At 56.9% G+C, this 17,362-nt stretch overlaps 6 protein-coding genes and 2 non-coding genes across 8 annotated transcripts; all 8 read left to right on the top strand.

Moving 5' to 3' along the window:
• Nucleotides 1-426: 426 nt before the first annotated feature.
• On the top strand, nucleotides 427-674 carry SCHCODRAFT_02443264 (uncharacterized protein; the record flags this gene model as incomplete). The annotated part of the gene is made up of 2 exons (XM_050342533.1): nucleotides 427-458; nucleotides 515-674. Coding segments are annotated over 2 exons (192 nt in total), but the record flags the coding sequence as incomplete, so codon positions are not given.
• Nucleotides 675-1,526: 852 nt separating this feature from the next.
• SCHCODRAFT_t158 lies at nucleotides 1,527-1,599 on the top strand. The gene has a single exon. It is a non-coding gene; the product is annotated as a tRNA-Ser (tRNA).
• Nucleotides 1,600-5,811: 4,212 nt separating this feature from the next.
• SCHCODRAFT_01098235 (uncharacterized protein) lies at nucleotides 5,812-6,456 on the top strand (the record flags this gene model as incomplete). Its single annotated transcript, XM_003029909.2, has 1 exon — nucleotides 5,812-6,456. One exon carries the CDS (start codon nucleotides 5,812-5,814, stop codon nucleotides 6,454-6,456), a length of 645 nt encoding a protein of 214 aa, XP_003029955.1.
• Nucleotides 6,457-12,344: 5,888 nt separating this feature from the next.
• SCHCODRAFT_02508216 (uncharacterized protein) lies at nucleotides 12,345-12,680 on the top strand (the record flags this gene model as incomplete). Its single annotated transcript, XM_050343203.1, has 1 exon — nucleotides 12,345-12,680. A coding segment is annotated over one exon (336 nt), but the record flags the coding sequence as incomplete, so codon positions are not given.
• A 93-nt stretch (nucleotides 12,681-12,773) lies between these two features.
• On the top strand, nucleotides 12,774-13,121 carry SCHCODRAFT_02469874 (uncharacterized protein; the record flags this gene model as incomplete). The annotated part of the gene is made up of 2 exons (XM_050342682.1): nucleotides 12,774-12,836; nucleotides 12,942-13,121. Coding segments are annotated over 2 exons (243 nt in total), but the record flags the coding sequence as incomplete, so codon positions are not given.
• A 249-nt stretch (nucleotides 13,122-13,370) lies between these two features.
• Nucleotides 13,371-14,550, top strand: SCHCODRAFT_02669949 (uncharacterized protein; the record flags this gene model as incomplete). The annotated part of the gene is made up of 2 exons (XM_050346612.1): nucleotides 13,371-13,826; nucleotides 14,386-14,550. The coding sequence occupies 2 exons, from the start codon at nucleotides 13,371-13,373 to the stop codon at nucleotides 14,548-14,550; spliced, it is 621 nt and encodes a 206-aa protein (XP_050199402.1).
• A 27-nt stretch (nucleotides 14,551-14,577) lies between these two features.
• Nucleotides 14,578-14,650, top strand: SCHCODRAFT_t159. The gene has a single exon. It is a non-coding gene; the product is annotated as a tRNA-Ser (tRNA).
• A 66-nt stretch (nucleotides 14,651-14,716) lies between these two features.
• Nucleotides 14,717-15,836, top strand: SCHCODRAFT_0235741 (uncharacterized protein; the record flags this gene model as incomplete). The annotated part of the gene is made up of 3 exons (XM_003029910.1): nucleotides 14,717-15,025; nucleotides 15,056-15,626; nucleotides 15,703-15,836. The coding sequence occupies 3 exons, from the start codon at nucleotides 14,717-14,719 to the stop codon at nucleotides 15,834-15,836; spliced, it is 1,014 nt and encodes a 337-aa protein (XP_003029956.1).
• Nucleotides 15,837-17,362: the final 1,526 nt, after the last annotated feature.

The raw sequence follows: 17,362 nt of genomic DNA, 5'->3' as shown, positions 1-17,362 counted from the left end.
GATTCAGTTAGCTCTGCCCTGGTGCTTTGTAGGGTCAGAGATGTCTGGGTATACCAGGCTTGTTTGAGATGACCAGACAACGCTGACACCAGACTTGTCGGGTGTTGATGTATTCAGGATTATCGGGACAATGCCTGATGAGCAGAACTATCTGGACCCTCCATGGAAACCCATCCGATAATTCTGGATGATATCACTGCCAGAGATATCAGGATAGATGAGCAACACCAGACAAATCTGAGCTGACTCCGAAAACTCTGGATAGCAAGAGAAGCTCCTGATAATTCTGGGCCAGAATTGTCTGGTAGGGTATATAGTGCCAGAATAATCTGTAGTATAGCTAGTAGATTAATCTGGCAATGATCAGACATGTCTGCCAGATAATCGTGTCAGATTTTGTGGAAATAACACACCAGGCAATGCAACTATCAGAAGTGGATGCAAGGAGTGACCGACGGGTAAGGAGGTTGCGGATAGCAGGAGCGTCAGCGGTAGATAATCGAATACGACCCAGCGGTCGGATGGCAGCAGCAAGGGGGAAAGGCAAGCGACAGACCTGGTACAAAGCCCCGGGCAGGGCCTCAGAGGCCCCCCTCAGCGGCAAGCTGGAGGGGCTGGCGCGCCTAGCGGCAACGCCAAACACAGACACAAACCGAAGGCGACAACGCACGGACCAAAGAGTGTATAAGTGTGACTACTCAGTATATAAGGCGTGCACGCGTGATGTGACCGAGTGACTGCTAGAGTTGAGCTGTACAGAACAATAACCAACTCGTGACAGCAACAAAATTTACACCCAAGTCAACATTTCCTGGGTGCCCAAGGAGGGATCTACAATTGGACGCCTATCCGGCGTTTGAAGTGGAAAACTCCGTACAAAGCACTCCACAAGGAGAAACCAGATATTTCACATCTCCAGGTCTTTGGTTGTGCTGCTTATGTCTTTATCTCTGAGGAGAAATACCAGAACAAGTTATCGCCCAAACCGGAGCTGATGATGTACCTGGGTATTCCGAATGGTGTGAAGGGATATTTGTTCATGCGCTCTAACACATCTCTTTTCGTTGCCACTCAGGCGATGTTTGATGAAGAAGTGTTCCCCCGCTGCCCTGAAAGTGATTTGAATTGTCGTCAACACGTCCCTGTTGGTGATGAACCACAGCATGACGATGATCCAGTGGATCCACAAGATCTGCAGGGACCAGGAGACTTGCCAGGTGATGATGATGATGATGCTCTGCCTCCACCGGGACCTCCGGCTCCACCTCATCCCCAAAAGGATGATGATGGTGATGATGACGATCGTCCTCCGTCGGATCAGCCACACTCACATTGGGATGTGACTCCAAGCAGAATTCCGCGCCTGCGCAGGGACATTACCCCACAGCAACGCCGCCAGGAACCTGCTCCGGTGCCTGACGCACCTCGGAGATCCACACGTGAGCAGCTGTACAGGTAAACTGTTTTAAAAAGTAGCTGACAAGTGTCTTCCATGTTGACTGGTGATCAGCACCTCAGTAACTAAAGACCCGATAGCTCAGTGGTTAGAGCGTCACCCCCGAGAGGTGGAGGTCCTTGGTTCAAACCCAGGTCAGGTCACCTTTGTATCCCAACATTCCATGCATTTGATAATCTAATGAATGTGCTACTTGCACAGCCACAGCCGCCTGGAAGTGTTGGAATCGGTGTCTACGCGCTCTCTAGCGCCTATGGTATTTTTCTGCAATTTCACGGACTTTTTCCCGGTACTGTACGCTTACCTACAGTCTTACTTATGCGCTCGCGCCTTATTGCCGAGCGCCACATATTTTCTCGGCATTTGCCGGTCCCTCCTGCCTAGAGCGGCACATCCGAGTCTTTTCTCTTCCTGACTCGTTTGCTGTCGCTCTAGGTGCGTAGTTATGCGTTCTGTACTGCTGAATATATTACTGACTCGTTTGCTGTCGCTCTAGTGTGATCACTGGCTCGATTCTACCTCGGACAGGAAGCTGCCCGGGACATTGCTGGGCTGCGCCCAATGCGGCAGGCGACCTCTGGGCTTGTTGCTGCGGATAATCGTGCTGCACATGTTGGCCGTTGCGCATGATGCCACCGTCGTCGGGGCTCCCGCGCGCCGCCCGCCATTGATGCGCCGCTGGTGCGGCTGCACAGCCACATCAGTGCAACGTGTCGGTGTCGCGCCGTGTGCCGCTGCCACCGCCGCTCTGCATCGCGCTTGTCTGTGCTGGTACTACAGAGATAGAATGTATATACAATATGTACATGAAAAGTATGTAGGATAGACGTGGGATGCGCGAAATGAAAGAAAAGCACGAAAAAAGTGGTGGCAAAATTTTTTACCGATGCGAGGCGTGTTGTGCTGCCCGGGCACAAGAGCGAGTGCGCAGCAGGGAACATAAGGAGGGGAAGAGAGAGGGGGGTGGAGGGTGTCAAAGGGCAGCAATGAGCCCAAACAACAGCCTCTCACCGTTGTCGGGGGCATGGGCGCTGCTAGCGCGGCATGCAACGCGCAGCCAGGCTGCGCACCTGCCAGCGCATGAACGCGTGCCAGGGCGTCGAGGAAGGCAAGGGGCACCCGGCACCTCAGGGTACCACTTATGTAGACCTTTTAGCATATATATATGTGTGCGATTTGTATGCTAAGAGCCCTGAAAACCGCTATCCTTAATCACTAATTTGGCAGCCGCTCAGATTGGGCTGGAATTGAATGTATGGGGGGAGGTCATCCCCAGATGCGGGGGCAGATCGGGGAGGGTTGGGAAAATTAGCGCGTGCACTATTTAATCAGGGCACGCGCTATTTTGGCGGCACCTGCGTACTTGCTCCTAGCTTCTTATATACCTTCCTACTGCCATATATACCCTCAATGATGGTGGAAAGGACAGGTGGTAGCTCTCTCTGCCCTTTAAAAACAGCTTGCTTGCATGTCTGCCTCAATTCAGATGTTGTATATAGATGCAGAACTTGTCATGCATCAGACAATCTGTGCAGAAAAGTACACCCCGCTATGGAAAAAATTGCGGCCCGGTCGGGGACCCTTGACTCAAATTCCGATAGATATTCTGCCTCAGTATATTGAGTGAGTTGGTGTTCTGTTGGGTGTGAGGGTAGTTCCCCTTCGGCCCTATCCCACGCGACGTACACTGTACATCAGCGTCACAAGAGGGACACTACACGTGATGATCAAAAGTGGCACGTGTGTTTTCTCCCACGGTTTGACTTCTATTGCAGGTGGCTACAACGAGCAAATGTCAGCCATTGTGATAACACTTGTTCAAGAGCATTTGCTCTTCTTGTGAATTCTGCAATCCACTTGTATGCTGACATCTTTGATAATATTCTGCATGGCTTTTTATGCCACCTCGGATTTTTCTGGTCAGAGTTATGAAGTGTTCCTTGCTCATTGATAGGCCCCAGTATCAGATATCCCAGTTATTTACATGGAGTCTATATGCTTATGGTACGGTCCCATAGATCACATGCTTTTTATAGCCATCCCCGTATTGAGGAATGGATAAATCGAGAAAAAGTAGGTTTTTGTTCCTGCCATCATAATGCAGTCATGGCTGATCAGAAATATCTATGAGTGAGAACTACGCCATCACATCGTACCCATCTATCTACTCCAGTCCTTGGGGAGGTGGTGCGCTTATTTCTTGGCTCGATACGGCTCGATGAAGTTAGAGCTCACGAGACGGTCAATGTTTCTCGCGCTTCTTGAGCCCTTCATTGACACAGGATCTATCGTGTGGTACGTTTGAGGGAGCACTACCTATCTGTGTAGCAAGCCCCCTAGGGCCCACAACCTTGGCTCTACAAAGGAGAGGGAGATCACGAACTGGACCGCAAATTTTGTGCGCGGGGGGGTGTATAGATTAGGATTGTGCTAGTGCCAAGCAGTGAGATCTATCTTGAATGTGCTTGTGAAGTATGCCTCTGCAATCACAGTTAAGATCAAGTCCTTGTATCAGGAGAAACACTGCATAAGCAATGCATTAACAGACAGATTAAATAGTGCACACCCTAATTAGTGCAGGCCCTGTTGAGCACACCCACTAATTAGTGCATGCCCTACTTAGTGCTTGCCTTAATTAATGTGTGCCCTAATTAGCGAGTGCCCTAAATTAGTGAGTGCCCTAATTAGCGCATGCACTAATTAGTCCACACTGTATTTAGCACATGCCTTATTTAACACGTGCCCTACTTAATGTGCGCCCTAAATAAGATGTGCACTAATTAGGGCACTTGCTAATTAGGGCGCGCGTTAATTAGGGTGTGCCTTAATTAGTGGACTCGCTAAATAAGGTGTGTACCCAACAAGGCACAAACCTAAGTTAGCCAGGCTCCGGTTTTGTCCATAGAATATGTATGGTACAAAACCTACTCTACATCTTTTAATGCCTGTACACAATCATTATCTACCTCCACCTGCCCAAGACTCTCAAAATCATCGCCTAGCTCATTCTCCACACAATAAACCTGATCCCAGGATCCACTCACTTGCACTGAGCGCTCATCCATAAGCTCCTTCTCAGAACATCAGGAAAAGGCCCTGAACTATTGGGGTTTGACCTTGCTGATGGGATGCTATGGTAGCAGTTGGCGGTGTGAATCTACTATGTTGACCGGCATAGTGCCCATAGTTTGGGGTGGACATGATGTGATACAGCGTAGCTGTCCGTAGTCAGCGTAAGATTCTATGACATACCTTGTAGCCCCAACTGTTGACTATCCGAAGTCACATAGATGACAGTAGTCTACACTTGAGTTACTAGTACTTACATGGATGGAAGCGAGCTGGGGTACCCCTATGGTCAATGTTTTGAAACTTGCTTTATTGACGGGGCTATTCAAGCGGTGGTATAAGAAGGACAAAAATGACTTGCACAAACATTCCATCCAAGGACCCACGCCCAGTTGCACGCCGCCTCGTTGTCAGGACCCGTTTCTTTGGCCTACTTCTCTTATCTCTCTTACCTACCACATGGACCCCACATGGACTCTAGTACTTAGGCGCCTCCTATACAAGGCTTACCTTAGACTTGGTATTTCCTTTGACTCGGCACGTTTCTCAACTCCTCGACATTTTCTCTTATTCATTCCTCTTTTTCTCATCTCTTGACCAATCTCCGGCCCATCCGCGTCCACGCCAAGTAACTCCCTCGCCGTCCCCGCGTCTGCGCCATCGACGCCCGACTCGAATATTGCCGCGCCTAACATGGTACCAAGTCTCCTACGACGAGGTAGTGAAAGGCCATGGCTACACACACGTACGTCCAAGAGGACAAACCACAAAATGTGTGGCGCAATGTGCCCCGCACTTCTGACACGATTACACGATGCGGACACCCCGGCCCCGCACCTGTGGCCGTAAGAACCTTTAAAAGACCCTTGACTATTATCATTCACGTAGTTAAAAAGACTTCGTATGTCTTATCCACACAGCCACTGCCCCCCAGGACGTTGCTGGGCACGCGCCGGCCCTCGCCCTATGCGGTAGGCAACCCCCCAGCCTCGCCGGTCGGGATTTCCCGCAGCACGTTTTGCGCGAGGCGCGCGCTCCGCTGCCGCCGCTGTTGCACCACTGGCAGGATGAATGTAACTACACAGTCCAGCCCGTAAGGGCTCCGTGTTCCTACATATCACATACCTAGGTTGGACTACTAAGTATGTGGATTGTAGCTACACATTATAACTACACTTGCCAGGGCCCTTCGTAGGGGTCCTGGCCTACCGCTGCTCATCGTTGTCACCTCGGCAAACACCGGGTCGCGCTCGTCGTCGCCCGCCCTCTGCTCGTCGTCGCCCCCGATGCGCGCTCCCCGACGCCGTACCCGTGCCGCTCGCAATCCCAACGCGTCGCGTGCGTGCCTTCTGACACCTCGGCCTGCCCCGCCACCTCCGCCTCACGCTCGGGCGCGTTCCCACGCCCCCTCGCTGTGCCGTTGCTCGCTGTACGACGCGCCTCGTGCCGCGCTCAACCGCGGGATCGAACGCTTGCGTGTCGGCAAATGCCAAATCGCGTCGAGCACGTCACTCAAATCACCACCGCGCTCGCCGTCGAGCTGCGCGTTCCCGGCAATTGCCGGGAATGTTCGCGCGCTCGTCGGGTGCGCCGGCGTCGATCAGGGGCCTCGGCGACACGCCAATCGGCCACCTGCGTGCTCGCTGCTCAAGCGCGCAGCTTGCCGGACCGGGCGGGCCTGCAAATCCCATCCCGCGCGCGCGCGCAAGCACCGCGTTCGTGCGCTGCGCGGCGCGCGTCGCCAGGGCATGCTACCTGAGCATCTCAGGCGAGCCCTACGCGCCTGGGCAGGTGCTGCGCGTGCCCGCATGGGCGGTGTTGCCGTGCCTCGTGCGTGCGCGCGGCTATTGACACCCGGCAGCGATCGCACACATGTTGATGCGCATGCCCTCGGCCGCTCACGTGCACTTGTCGTACAGCTAATGCTGTAAGCCGGGTTTAAACCTAGTTGACACTTGTCATACTCCGGGTTGAAATCACATGATGCAGTTGTCAAGCCCGGCAAATGCCGAGCTCCCAGCCCTAGAGACGCCGGCGCCGCCGTTGTCCTGCCTTATACGGCGCCGCGGCCGTGATGCGCACGTCGTGTGCCGTTCCCGACGTTGGGGTGCGCGCGTGATGGCGTGATCGGGTGGTGGGACGGCCACGCGCCCGCCCTCGACACATCGGAACGTGCCGCACGCGCGTTCTCCCTGCACCCGGTCGCTCTGGCTGCTTTATGCAGAGGTAAAATTAATATATAGTCTATATACATTGTGCTACAGGAGAATATACAGCGGAAAACTGGAAACAGCGCGCGCGAAAAATTTTCCGCGGCGGCACGTGGGGTGGATAGCGCCGGCAAAAGGGAGGAAGGGAGAGATCAGGGGGGAGAGGTGTAAGAAGTGAAGGAGGGGGGTGGGCATGCACTGGGAGGGTGTGGTAGGGGTGGAATGGGGGGCGGGTACCCGATCGGGCGCGCGGTAGGGGGTGGGGGCTAGCGCGTTAAGCGGCATAGGTGGAGCAGGCGTGAGCTGCGGAACTCATATGTAGGCGTGAAGAGGAGGTTGAAGGGGGAGACTAAAGAGGTAGGGCGTGGAGTGCGCGCCTGACGCGCCGCATCTCCGCACTCGGCCGCGCCGCGATACTGCGTGGCATCAACAGCGCGAATCGTCTGTCCGAGGCAGAATCGAGCCAGTGATCACACTAGAGCAACAGCAAACGAGTCAGTTTCACAAGTAGCGAGATACAACGCATAACTACGCACCTAGAGCGACAGCAAACGAGTCAGGAAGAGAAAAGACTCGGATGTGCCGCTCTAGGCAGGAGGGCACGGCAAATGCCGAGGAAATATGTGGCGCTCGGCAATAAGGCGCGAGCGCAGAGATAGGACTGTAAGTCTCTACACATGACGCCGCGGCGAGATTGGTTCGTCACCTACTCGCCGCATCGTGTTCCTGTTCGCCTAGCGAACGGCGCGATCGTCTACTCGGCAGGCATCGGGTCGGTGGAGTACCAGCCGGTGGATGGGGAGAAAGCGCTTATGCCTATTGTGTTCTTTGATGTCCTCCATGTCCCTCTCCTTACCTCGAACCTCCTGTCAATCTATCATCTTACTGCGCACAAGGGGTACGAGGTCAGCATCAAGGACAAGCGCGTCGCCTTCTACCGCGCTGGGGCGCTCGTCTGCACCGCTACTGTGGACAACTCGAACACGGGCTACTTGGACGGCTACGTCGTCGTTCCTCCTGCGCACAGCGCGCAGCGCGCCGCCTCTACCACGCTCCCGCTCGACGCTACGCTCTGGCATCGCCGCTTTGCGCACGTCAACCATGGGGACATTGCGAAGCTGCGGCAGCGCAAGCTGGTGCGAGGCATGCGTTTTGAGAGCAGGGAAGCGCCGGACCCGATCTGCGAGCCATGCATCATGGGCAAGCAGACGCGCAAGGCGGTACCGCGCGGTCCGGGAGAGCGCGCAACGCGTCCCCTCGAGTTGGTTCACACTGACTTAAAGGGTCCTATGCCGGTCGCATCCAGAGAGGGGGCGAACCTCTACTGGATCACCTTCATAGACGACAAGACGCGGCAGCGCTGGGTGGCGTATTTGAAGCGCAAGAGCGACGCTTGGGCTGCCATCCAGCAGTTCAAGGCGGCTGCTGAGGTGGAGAGCGGTCAGCGCTTGGAGGTACTGCGCTGCGATGGGGGTGGCGAGTACATCTCCAACGTCATGAAGGACGCCGCGCTGAAGGAGGGGTGGCGGTTGGAGATCACAGAGCCAGATGAGCTGCATCAGAACGGCGTTGCTGAGCGTGCTAATCTCACTCTTGCCAATGGCGCTAGCTCCATGCTCTATGAGGCGAAGCTGCCGCCTTCGTTCTGGGCCTACGCTATAGCCGCCTACAACCACGTTGCCAACCGCGCTCCTACCTCTGCTCTGCCTGGCGACACCACCCCCCACGTCGCCTGGACTGGCAAGACGCCGGATGTTGGCTACTTCCGCGTCTTTGGGTGTCTGGCCTATGTCCTGGTGAAGGACAAGCACCGGCGCGCGCTCGAGCCGCACTCTCAGAAGTGCATCTTCTTGGGGTACCCTCCCGGGACCAAGGCCTGGTTGTTCTACAACCCGGCCACCAAGAAGACGGTCATTTCGTCGCATGCGGTGTTTGATGAGCGCTACATGCCGGGTACGTCGCTCAAGAGCCTCAATCTCATCACTGCGGAGATTATTGACCGAGGTGATGTCCGAGGTAGAATCGAGCCAGTAATCACACTAGAGCGACAGCAAACGAGTCAGGAAGAGAAAAGACTCGGACGTGCCGCTCTAGGCAGGAGGAACCGGCAAATGCCGAGGAAATATGTGGCGCTCGGCAATAAGGCGCGAGCGCAGAGATAGGACTGTAAGTAAGCGTACAGTACCCGGAAAAAGTCCGTAAAATAGCAGAAAAATACCATAGGCGCTAGAGAGCGCGTAGACACCGATTCCAACAGGTGAAGGCCCTCCGGACTTTGGGGACGTTGCTGATCAAGGGGGTGATGTGCCGTCGCCCTCTACCCATCGTCATAGCGCAGATGACGATGGTGTCGCGCTCTATGATGATCAGCCACCTCCCCCATCCGGACAGCCAGCGCCTGCCGCGCCTCAGTTGCGCACACCGCCGCCCACATCGCCGCCGGCACCCTCTACACCGCTTCAGCAGCCAGCTGAGCCTACCACGCCGCCTAGCGCGCGTCCGCCGCCGCCCTCTGCGCCCCGCCCCCCTCGCACCGCGCCGCCTAGTAAGGCCGCGCTTAGAGGCAGGCAGGAGCGCGCGCAGGAGCAGCAGCCAGCACCGCGCCCTGAGCGCAGTCCGTCCCCTGCTTGGGAGACAGTTCGGCCGTCTACCTCGAGCGGACCGCCACCGTCGCGTCTGCCTCGGGCAACCAAGCCAACCCATAGCTTATCCGAGCGCGAATTGACGACTCGCGCTTGGCAAAAGCAGCCTGCGCCGCCTTCTACAGGCCGCGCTACATCGTCTACACCCGCGCCCCAGCTGCAGGTGACGTCCCCTAATCGGTTCGCGCCGTTATCCGGCCAGATTGAGGAGGTGGATGAGGAGGAGGAGGAGCAGGAGGAGCAGAGCGAGCAGAGCGAACAGGGGGTGCAGGAGGAGCGCAGAGAGCAGGTGCAGGAGGATGATGCGCAGGACAGAGCAGAGGCGAGGCGCAGGATGATGGAGTGGTCAGGGAGTGAGGATGAGCTGAGGATCACTGATGAGACGCCTATCCCAGGAGCGCACGTTATGCAGGCCGGCCTTGACTATGTCTTCAGCGGCATCACCCAAGAGGACTGGTCAGTAGAACAGGCCCTCGACTTCGCCCTCGCCACTACAGTCGCGCCGGACCCGCAGCAAGGCGAGCCCAAGACGTTTGCTGAAGCGCTGCTTCGCCCGGACAAGGCGAAGTGGATCGAGGCCGCATTCGACGAGGTGCAGGCGCTGGTCGACAACGGCACGTTCGAGGTGGTCGAGCTGCCGCCAGGCAAGCGCGCCATTGGCAGCCGGTGGGTGTTCAAGGTGAAGCGCAACGCTGATGGGTCTATCGAGCGGTACAAGGCGCGCTGCGTCGCGCAGGGCTTCTCGCAGCGTCCCGGCTTCGAGTACACCGAGACGTTCGCCCCTACGCCGAAGTGGGCCGCCATCCGCGCCATCCTTGCCCTCGCCGCCATGGGCGACCTCGTGCTCTACTCCATCGACATCAGCAACGCGTTCTTGAACGGCGACCTAGCCGAGGAGATCTACATGCGCCAACCGCCCGGCTTCAAGCTCGGCATTGATCCTGACAAGGACTATGTCTGGCGCTTGAAGAAGTCGCTCTATGGGCTGAAGCAGGCGAGTCATGTCTGGCACGAGACGCTGAACAAGGTGCTTGTAGAGATGGGCTTCACGCGCATTCTCTGCGACCACAGCGTGTGGGTGTACGGTCGCGGCGACGCGCGCATCCTCGTGCCCGTCTTTGTGGACGACATGACGATTGGGTGCAAGACTGACGCGCAGGCGCTCGGCATCATCGGCGAGCTGAAGAAGCACTTCAAGCTGCGCGAGCTGGGTCCTACCACCTGGCTACTGGGTGTTGCCATTGAGCGCGAGCGCAGCCAGCGCACGCTGTCTCTTTCGCAGCGCCAGTACGCCGTGGACGTCCTAGAGCGGTTTGGCATGGCCGACTGCCACCCGGTCACCACCCCGCTCGACCCCTCGCACAAGCTCAGCGCCGCTGACGCTCCTGTCACGCCGGAGGACATCGAGTTCATGTCCACCCGCGCCAAGGAGTACGCCTCTGCCGTTGGCGCCATCGCCTGGCTCGCCCTCGCCACTCATCCCGACCTCGCCTACCCGGTCTCAGTCCTCGCTCGCTTCACCGGCAACCCCGGCCGCTCGCACTGGCGCGCACTGACCCACCTCTTCCGCTATCTCAAGGGCACGCTTGACTACAAGCTGACCTACGACGGCAAGGCGGTGAATGCGCGCTCCGAGCTCTTCTACACCTGCACCGACGCGGACCACGGCGGTAATCCGGACAATGGGCGGTCTACCAGCGGCCAGATTGTCATGATGGCAGGTGGAGCAGTCTCCTGGTCGTCCAAGCTGCAGACCGTTGCGGCGTGCTCTGCCGGCCAGGAGATCCTGTGGATGCGCAACTTCCTGACCGAGTGTGGCTACTCAGTCAAGAGCGCGCCCTCCACCCTCTACATCGACAACAACTCGGCGCTGCAGGTGGCCAAGAACCCGGAGCATCATGGGCGCATGAAGCACCTCGACCTGCGCTTCTACTGGCTGCGCGATGAGGTGCATCGCGGCAGCATCCGCCTCGTCCATCTGCAGACAGCAGACATGCCGGCTGACATGCTGACCAAGGCCTTGGGCCGGGTCAAGCTGCAGCACATGGCGACGCTCTCTGGCCTTGGAGTTGGGCGCTAGGACGTGCTCGATCAGAGGGGTGTGTTGGAATTGGTGTCTACGCGCTCTCTAGCGCCTATGGTATTTTTCTGCTATTTTACGGACTTTTTCCTGGTACTGTACGCTTACCTACAGTCCTATCTCTGCGCTCGCGCCTTACTGCCGAGCGCCACATATTTCCTCGGCTTTTGCCGTGCCCTCCTGCCTAGAGCGGCGCATCCGAGTCTTTTCTCTTCCTGACTTGTTTGCTGTCGCTCTAGGTGCGTAGTTATGCGTTGTATCTCGCTACTTGTGAATCTGACTCGTTTGCTGTCGCTCTAGTGTGATCACTGGCTCGATTCTGCCTCGGACATCAACTACGTCCTACAGACGATACACAACAACCCATACGAAGCAGCACATGCGGGAGCCGTGCGGTTCGTGGCGCGGTTGCGGCAGGTATTCTTTTGGCCGACCTTATTGAAGGACGCCGAAGAATTTGCCTTGACCTGCGACATATGCCAAAAAACAAAGGTGGATTGATCAGGGAAGTTTGGGGGACTGCGCCCCGCGCCGATACCCAAGCGCCCTTTCGAAACGGTCTCACTCGACTTGGTCACCGGTCTGCCCCCGTCGGGCAAGGAGAAGTTCACGGCAGTTCTGGTCATCGTCGACAAGCTCACAAAATTCACCTTGTTCATTCCAACGCACACTAAGCTGTCCAGGGAAGGATTTGCGAAGATCTTCGTGGACCGCGTCGTTAGCATGTACGGGATGCCAACGCGCATCATCTCCGACCGTGACGCACGCTGGGCTACGGACTTCTGGAAGGCGGTGACGGATTACTACAGTGTCACCTTGCATTATCTACGTCGCACCACCCACAGACCGACGGACAGACAGAGGTACTGAACGCAACGCTGGAGCAGATGCTCAGAGCCTACGCAACCCCGAATTGCGCGGCCTGGGCGGAGCATCTGAGCGAGTTGGCACACTCATATAACTCGAGCGTCCACTCGTCGACGAAGCAGACCCCGCAGTTCCTACTCATGGGATACAATGTGACGCAGTTCTCCGCTCTTGGAGCTCTGGGACCGCGGCCGGTGGCGCGACCCGAGCTCCCGAGTCTACAGGCTGAGCATTTCGTCATGACGCTGGAGAATTATCGAGCCGCCGCCCGAGACGCGGTCGTCATGGCGCAGGAAAGACAAGCGCGTGCGTACAATAAGGGAAGGAAACCGATGGAGGAGTATAAGCCTGGGGATCTGGTCCTTATCAATCCTCACTCCTTGGAGCTAGTCGAACAGAAGGGACAGGGCGCGAAGCTGGTGCAGCGCGCCATCGGACCCTTCGAGATTATGGAGAAGATCAATCCACTAGTCTACCGGGTATGGCTCCCCACAAACTACCCTATGCACCCCGTCTTCAACGTACAGCATCTTCGGAGATACCGGAAGTCTCCCAAACGTTTCGGGGACAGGGAGGAGCTCCCTGAGACCCGAGACCTCCTCCCGGAACACGAAGAGTACGAAGTCAAGGATATTCTGGGCCATCGCTACACGAACAAGCGCTTGGGAAGTCGGCTGCAGTATTTAGTACAATGGAAGGGTTACGGGCCGGCGGACAACATGTACATCGCTGAGGATGCTCTTCGAAATTCCCCTTACCTTAAGCGGAGGTACTGGGCGGCGCAGGAGGAGCGACAGAGGCAGGAAGAACTCCACATCAAGGACGCGAACGAACCGAACTGTGACCAGGCGTCAGTCACGCCTGATCGTGGGAACGATCAAGCGCCGAGGAATGACTAAGCGAATTCTCACGAGAACGCCCGCTTCCAACCATCATCGTTGCGTATAGGGACAGCGCTTGCGCCAAAACCTAACGCTCCTTTTTCTCGAACCCAAGGGACTGCGCTTGCGCTGATACCTCGGTTCCTCCCGCGTCTTAGTCCGGCTATGTCATTCTTCCGCTATTCCACTCCGCGCGTCGACAGCGACGCCAACTACTGGGAGAGGCCGTACGCCCTAGTTGACGCGAGCTGGGCCACAAGTTGGTCGTTCCGCGTCGAAGCCAGGATACAACACGGGCGTTGTCGCGCTATACACGGGGAGATACACGAAACGGACCTGCTGTTATGGACGCCAAATGCTACGACCATCCCGTACTTCGCGGGGCGCTACCAAGGCGCGCCAGCCCCCGAGGAAGGAGGAAATCCAGCTTCCTGTGCAGCCGATCGTGCGCGCCGACAATTCGACGGCCACCTGGGTCCTGACGACGGGTACGAGTACCCCCAGTACTACGACTCGGCGCGACCCTGGATGTGCTTTGTCCACCGCGTGATGCGGGAGTTGACAGAGACGACGGCCTCGTACACCTTCTTCCACCCGTACTACGCGCAGATGGATCAGGATGTGAGGATCTACACAGCTAGCTATACTATATGTACTTGTATCTTGTAACAAGAGCCCCGGAGCTCACCGATAGCACGCGGCCCGGCCTATTCACTGACCGGGCCGACTTACCAAAAACGATTACTTCTTGCTCTTGACCGTTATGCGTGCCGCAACAACTTAGGAACTCTAGCGATGCTCCGCTCGCCACAGCTGAGCCCCTAGCCAGGGAATGGCCGTTCGCCACGTACAGCGCCCCTGGCCGGGAGATCAGCTCGATGACGGACAGCGTGACCGTCCCCTTGGTCGGGATACGGAACCCGCTCATCGCGCGCAGCGGCGCCGAGCTCAGGACGAGCCGTCGGCCGACGCAAGGCCTCCTCACGCTCCTACGGAGCCTCGCCCTTCGCAGGGTCATCTCACATCGGTCGCGGGACTGATCTACCCGCGACCGAGTCCTTCCCAAGGACCTACATAATCGACAGCCAGTACAGACGTGCAGAGCTTCTGCCTGCCTATTACTACCCAAGGTTAACCCTCGAGGACTCCGGCGAGACCTACCCTGGACGCTCTCACACAGGAAGTCAAGAAGCAGCGTCTACCGGAGAGCCTCATCAAAAGGTTCAAGCAGGAGGAGGAGCAGCTGGAGCGCCAGGAGAAGGAGGCAGTGGTAGCCCTGGACACCTTTTGCTCCTTCCTGCGATACGCCGTCGAGCCTCCACCGCGTTGCTACTCGGCCTGTTGACTTGTGATCAGCACCTCAGTAACTAAAGACCCGATAGCTCAGTGGTTAGAGCGTCACCCCCGAGAGGTGGAGGTCCTTGGTTCAAACCCAGGTCAGGTCACTTTTGTATCCCAACACGGCCGAGCAATTCCATTCGCTCGTTGAGGAAGAGTTAACTTGGGAAGACATGGTAGACCTGTTCGCACTCATTCAGCAAGGAATGCGCGAGCGCTGGGCATGGTGGAAGTACGTATCCTTGCTCATCAAATACGGGTGTCTGCCTTGGGACAAGGACGAACGCGACGCCGTCATGGAGCAGCTGGGCGCCCTAGCGTTGTTACCAGCGGACAAGACCTACCTGGGCGCCTGGTTCAACACGGCGGACAAAGTCGAGGGAAGATGGATGATGCTCATCGCGCGTGTGCCGGCGTATTTCTTGACCGACCTGCCAGAGAATGGGCAAAGCGAGGCGGAGAAGTACGCCTCCTTTGGACCAGTAATGCTGCCCACACGTTCAGTCCTATAGCGCAAGATACCAGGAGCGAAGACGTCGAAGTGGCGCGTAACAAAGGAGGTCCCTTGCGAGACCCCCGAGCTGCCTTACGCGAACCGAGTGGCTCGCGTACGAGTGCGGCCGGGCTCGCTGGGTCTAACCGGATGGCGCAAGTTGGACTACCCCGCAGCAAAGGACACTGTAGGGCATAGACATGGCGTCGTCTGTCCGCCACAGCTTCGCAACGTCGCTGACCAGGGCCACTGGGACTATTTCGTGGAGTGGTATTCGGAGAAGAGTGAAGTCCCGGGCGACAAGAACGAGCCAAATTGTGGGTACAGCAAGCCCGTGTGGCTGCAAGTGGGAAAGGGGTCGCGCCGGCGCCAGGACGCAGAAGGGTGCAAGATCATCTACGAGCGGACAATGAAGCGACAGTACTACGTGGACGCCTATCCGATCATCGAGGGAATGGAGCACGATATCAACGTCTGGGGCGTCCCCTTGCCGCCTTGGGAGCACTATGGAGGGGATAATCTGGAGATCGTGCTGAAGCGAGGAGTATGGGGGTATACGACGGAGAAACCCACGAGCAACAGCTGTGGAAGTAAAGCTTTTTAAAAAGTACCCGAAATATGTCCGCCAATCTTTTGAAAATCTGCGCAAACATCCCGCCTGCACAGTCACGCCCCCTGGCAAGCTGCCCGGGACCTCGCCGGCGACCGCCTTATGTGGCAGGCAACCCCGCGGGCTCGCCGAGCGGGTGATCGCGCCGCACGCCCACACCTCGCGCACGCTCCGCCCCCGCCGCGGCTGATGCGCCGCCTGTGCGCGCGTCAGCTTCGCTTAGTCAGCGCGTTGACGCGTCGGGCGCGCGCGTCGCCGCCACTGCCGCTGCCGCTGCTGCCCATGCATGTTGTTCTCCAAAAGTAAGCAATATATAGTCTATCTACTATGGTCACTTCTGGGTATATAAAAGAAGCGCCCGGAAGCGCGAGAAGAGAAAAAATAACTGAATATGGGCCGGCGAAAATTTTCGCCAGCGTAGCACGTGTTGTACACCTTGCGTGAGCGGATGTGGCAACACACGTTGAGGGAGGAGGGGGCATGGAAAAGCGTCGACCACACTGCCTGGTGAGATATTGTGAGGGGAGGGGGTGGTCGAGCGTGATGGATGGAGTGACCATCGTGCGTGATCGAGGGGTGGAGGATGGGTTCCGTGGGCGGCCGAAGGCATCATCCTAGGCATAGAGCCGTAGGAAGGGGGACAGGGAGGGAGGGATGTCAGATTTTGACAACGCAGACCGCCGCGCTATGCGCGGTGGTCTGCTGTATGGCACGTGCTGGTAGCGGCAGCCAGGAAGTGCGTATGGCCGCATGAGAGCGCGATTGAGGGCGCTGCGGGGTGTGGCTGGGGTAGCAATGTGTGCGTGGGGTGTGGGAGAGATGAGGAGGGAAGAGAGGGGGGGATGCGGCCGGTCAGCGAATAGAGATGGCGGTGAGAGCGAAGGAACATCTGCCCGATCACAGGCCCCCGAGTCCATTATCGAGGGGCGACAGGTGAGAAACAACAGCGAGAGAGAGTGGGGGGATGTGTATGGTGATGTTGAGCCCTTCAAATCGTGTCAACGCTACAAAAGGAGGGCGGAGAGGCAAGCGCGCAGCAGCAGTAGGTGTGTAGATATTCGGGGCCACGTAAACCGGCCTTGGGACCGCTCGGATGCCGGCCCGGGCGTCCGAGTGGCGCTTTTGTCATCTTAGATGGCCTGTGCATCACACGGCATTGCATTCTGGCCGAAGAAAAGTAGATAGAGCATAGCGTAGTAGCGTATAGAAAATCCTCAGCGAGTTTGAATTAGGCTTTGTGCTTAGAATGCGCTGAAAACAGCAGAACATTCGGAATTTTTGCATTTGAACCGGGCTTTTGCTTTCCTGCATGATATCCAATGATTCAAATATTGCGTACTCTACATGCCAAGAAAGGGGAGTGTGTTCCGTAGAGATTGAACTTTATTTGGTAGAAATCGACCGAGATTTGGCGGACGAATGCACCAAAAAGCGTCTTGGGGAGTGTTGATCTGAGGATCATTAGATTCCAAATGATATGGTCTCCGTCGTCGATCTTCAATTGCATAGCACTGTCACGAGTGGGTATTTGTGGACACCTCTGACTCATCTATACCGGGCTGTGCTTAAAGCCCATGGACAACAAGTATATACAATGTTGGTAGCTTACGCGTCCCTCTACCTACCTTTCTATTCAGTCCGTTGCGTTGTCGCCTTCCGGTCCGTGTCTGTGTCTGTGTCGACTGTGCCTCTGTTGCCAGTCTCCGAGCCCCTTTC

This window comes from Schizophyllum commune (genome assembly GCF_000143185.2).
Source record: "Schizophyllum commune H4-8 unplaced genomic scaffold SCHCOscaffold_8, whole genome shotgun sequence".
NCBI lineage: Eukaryota > Fungi > Basidiomycota > Agaricomycetes > Agaricales > Schizophyllaceae > Schizophyllum > Schizophyllum commune.
This window is presented reverse-complemented; position numbering and strand designations above follow the sequence as displayed.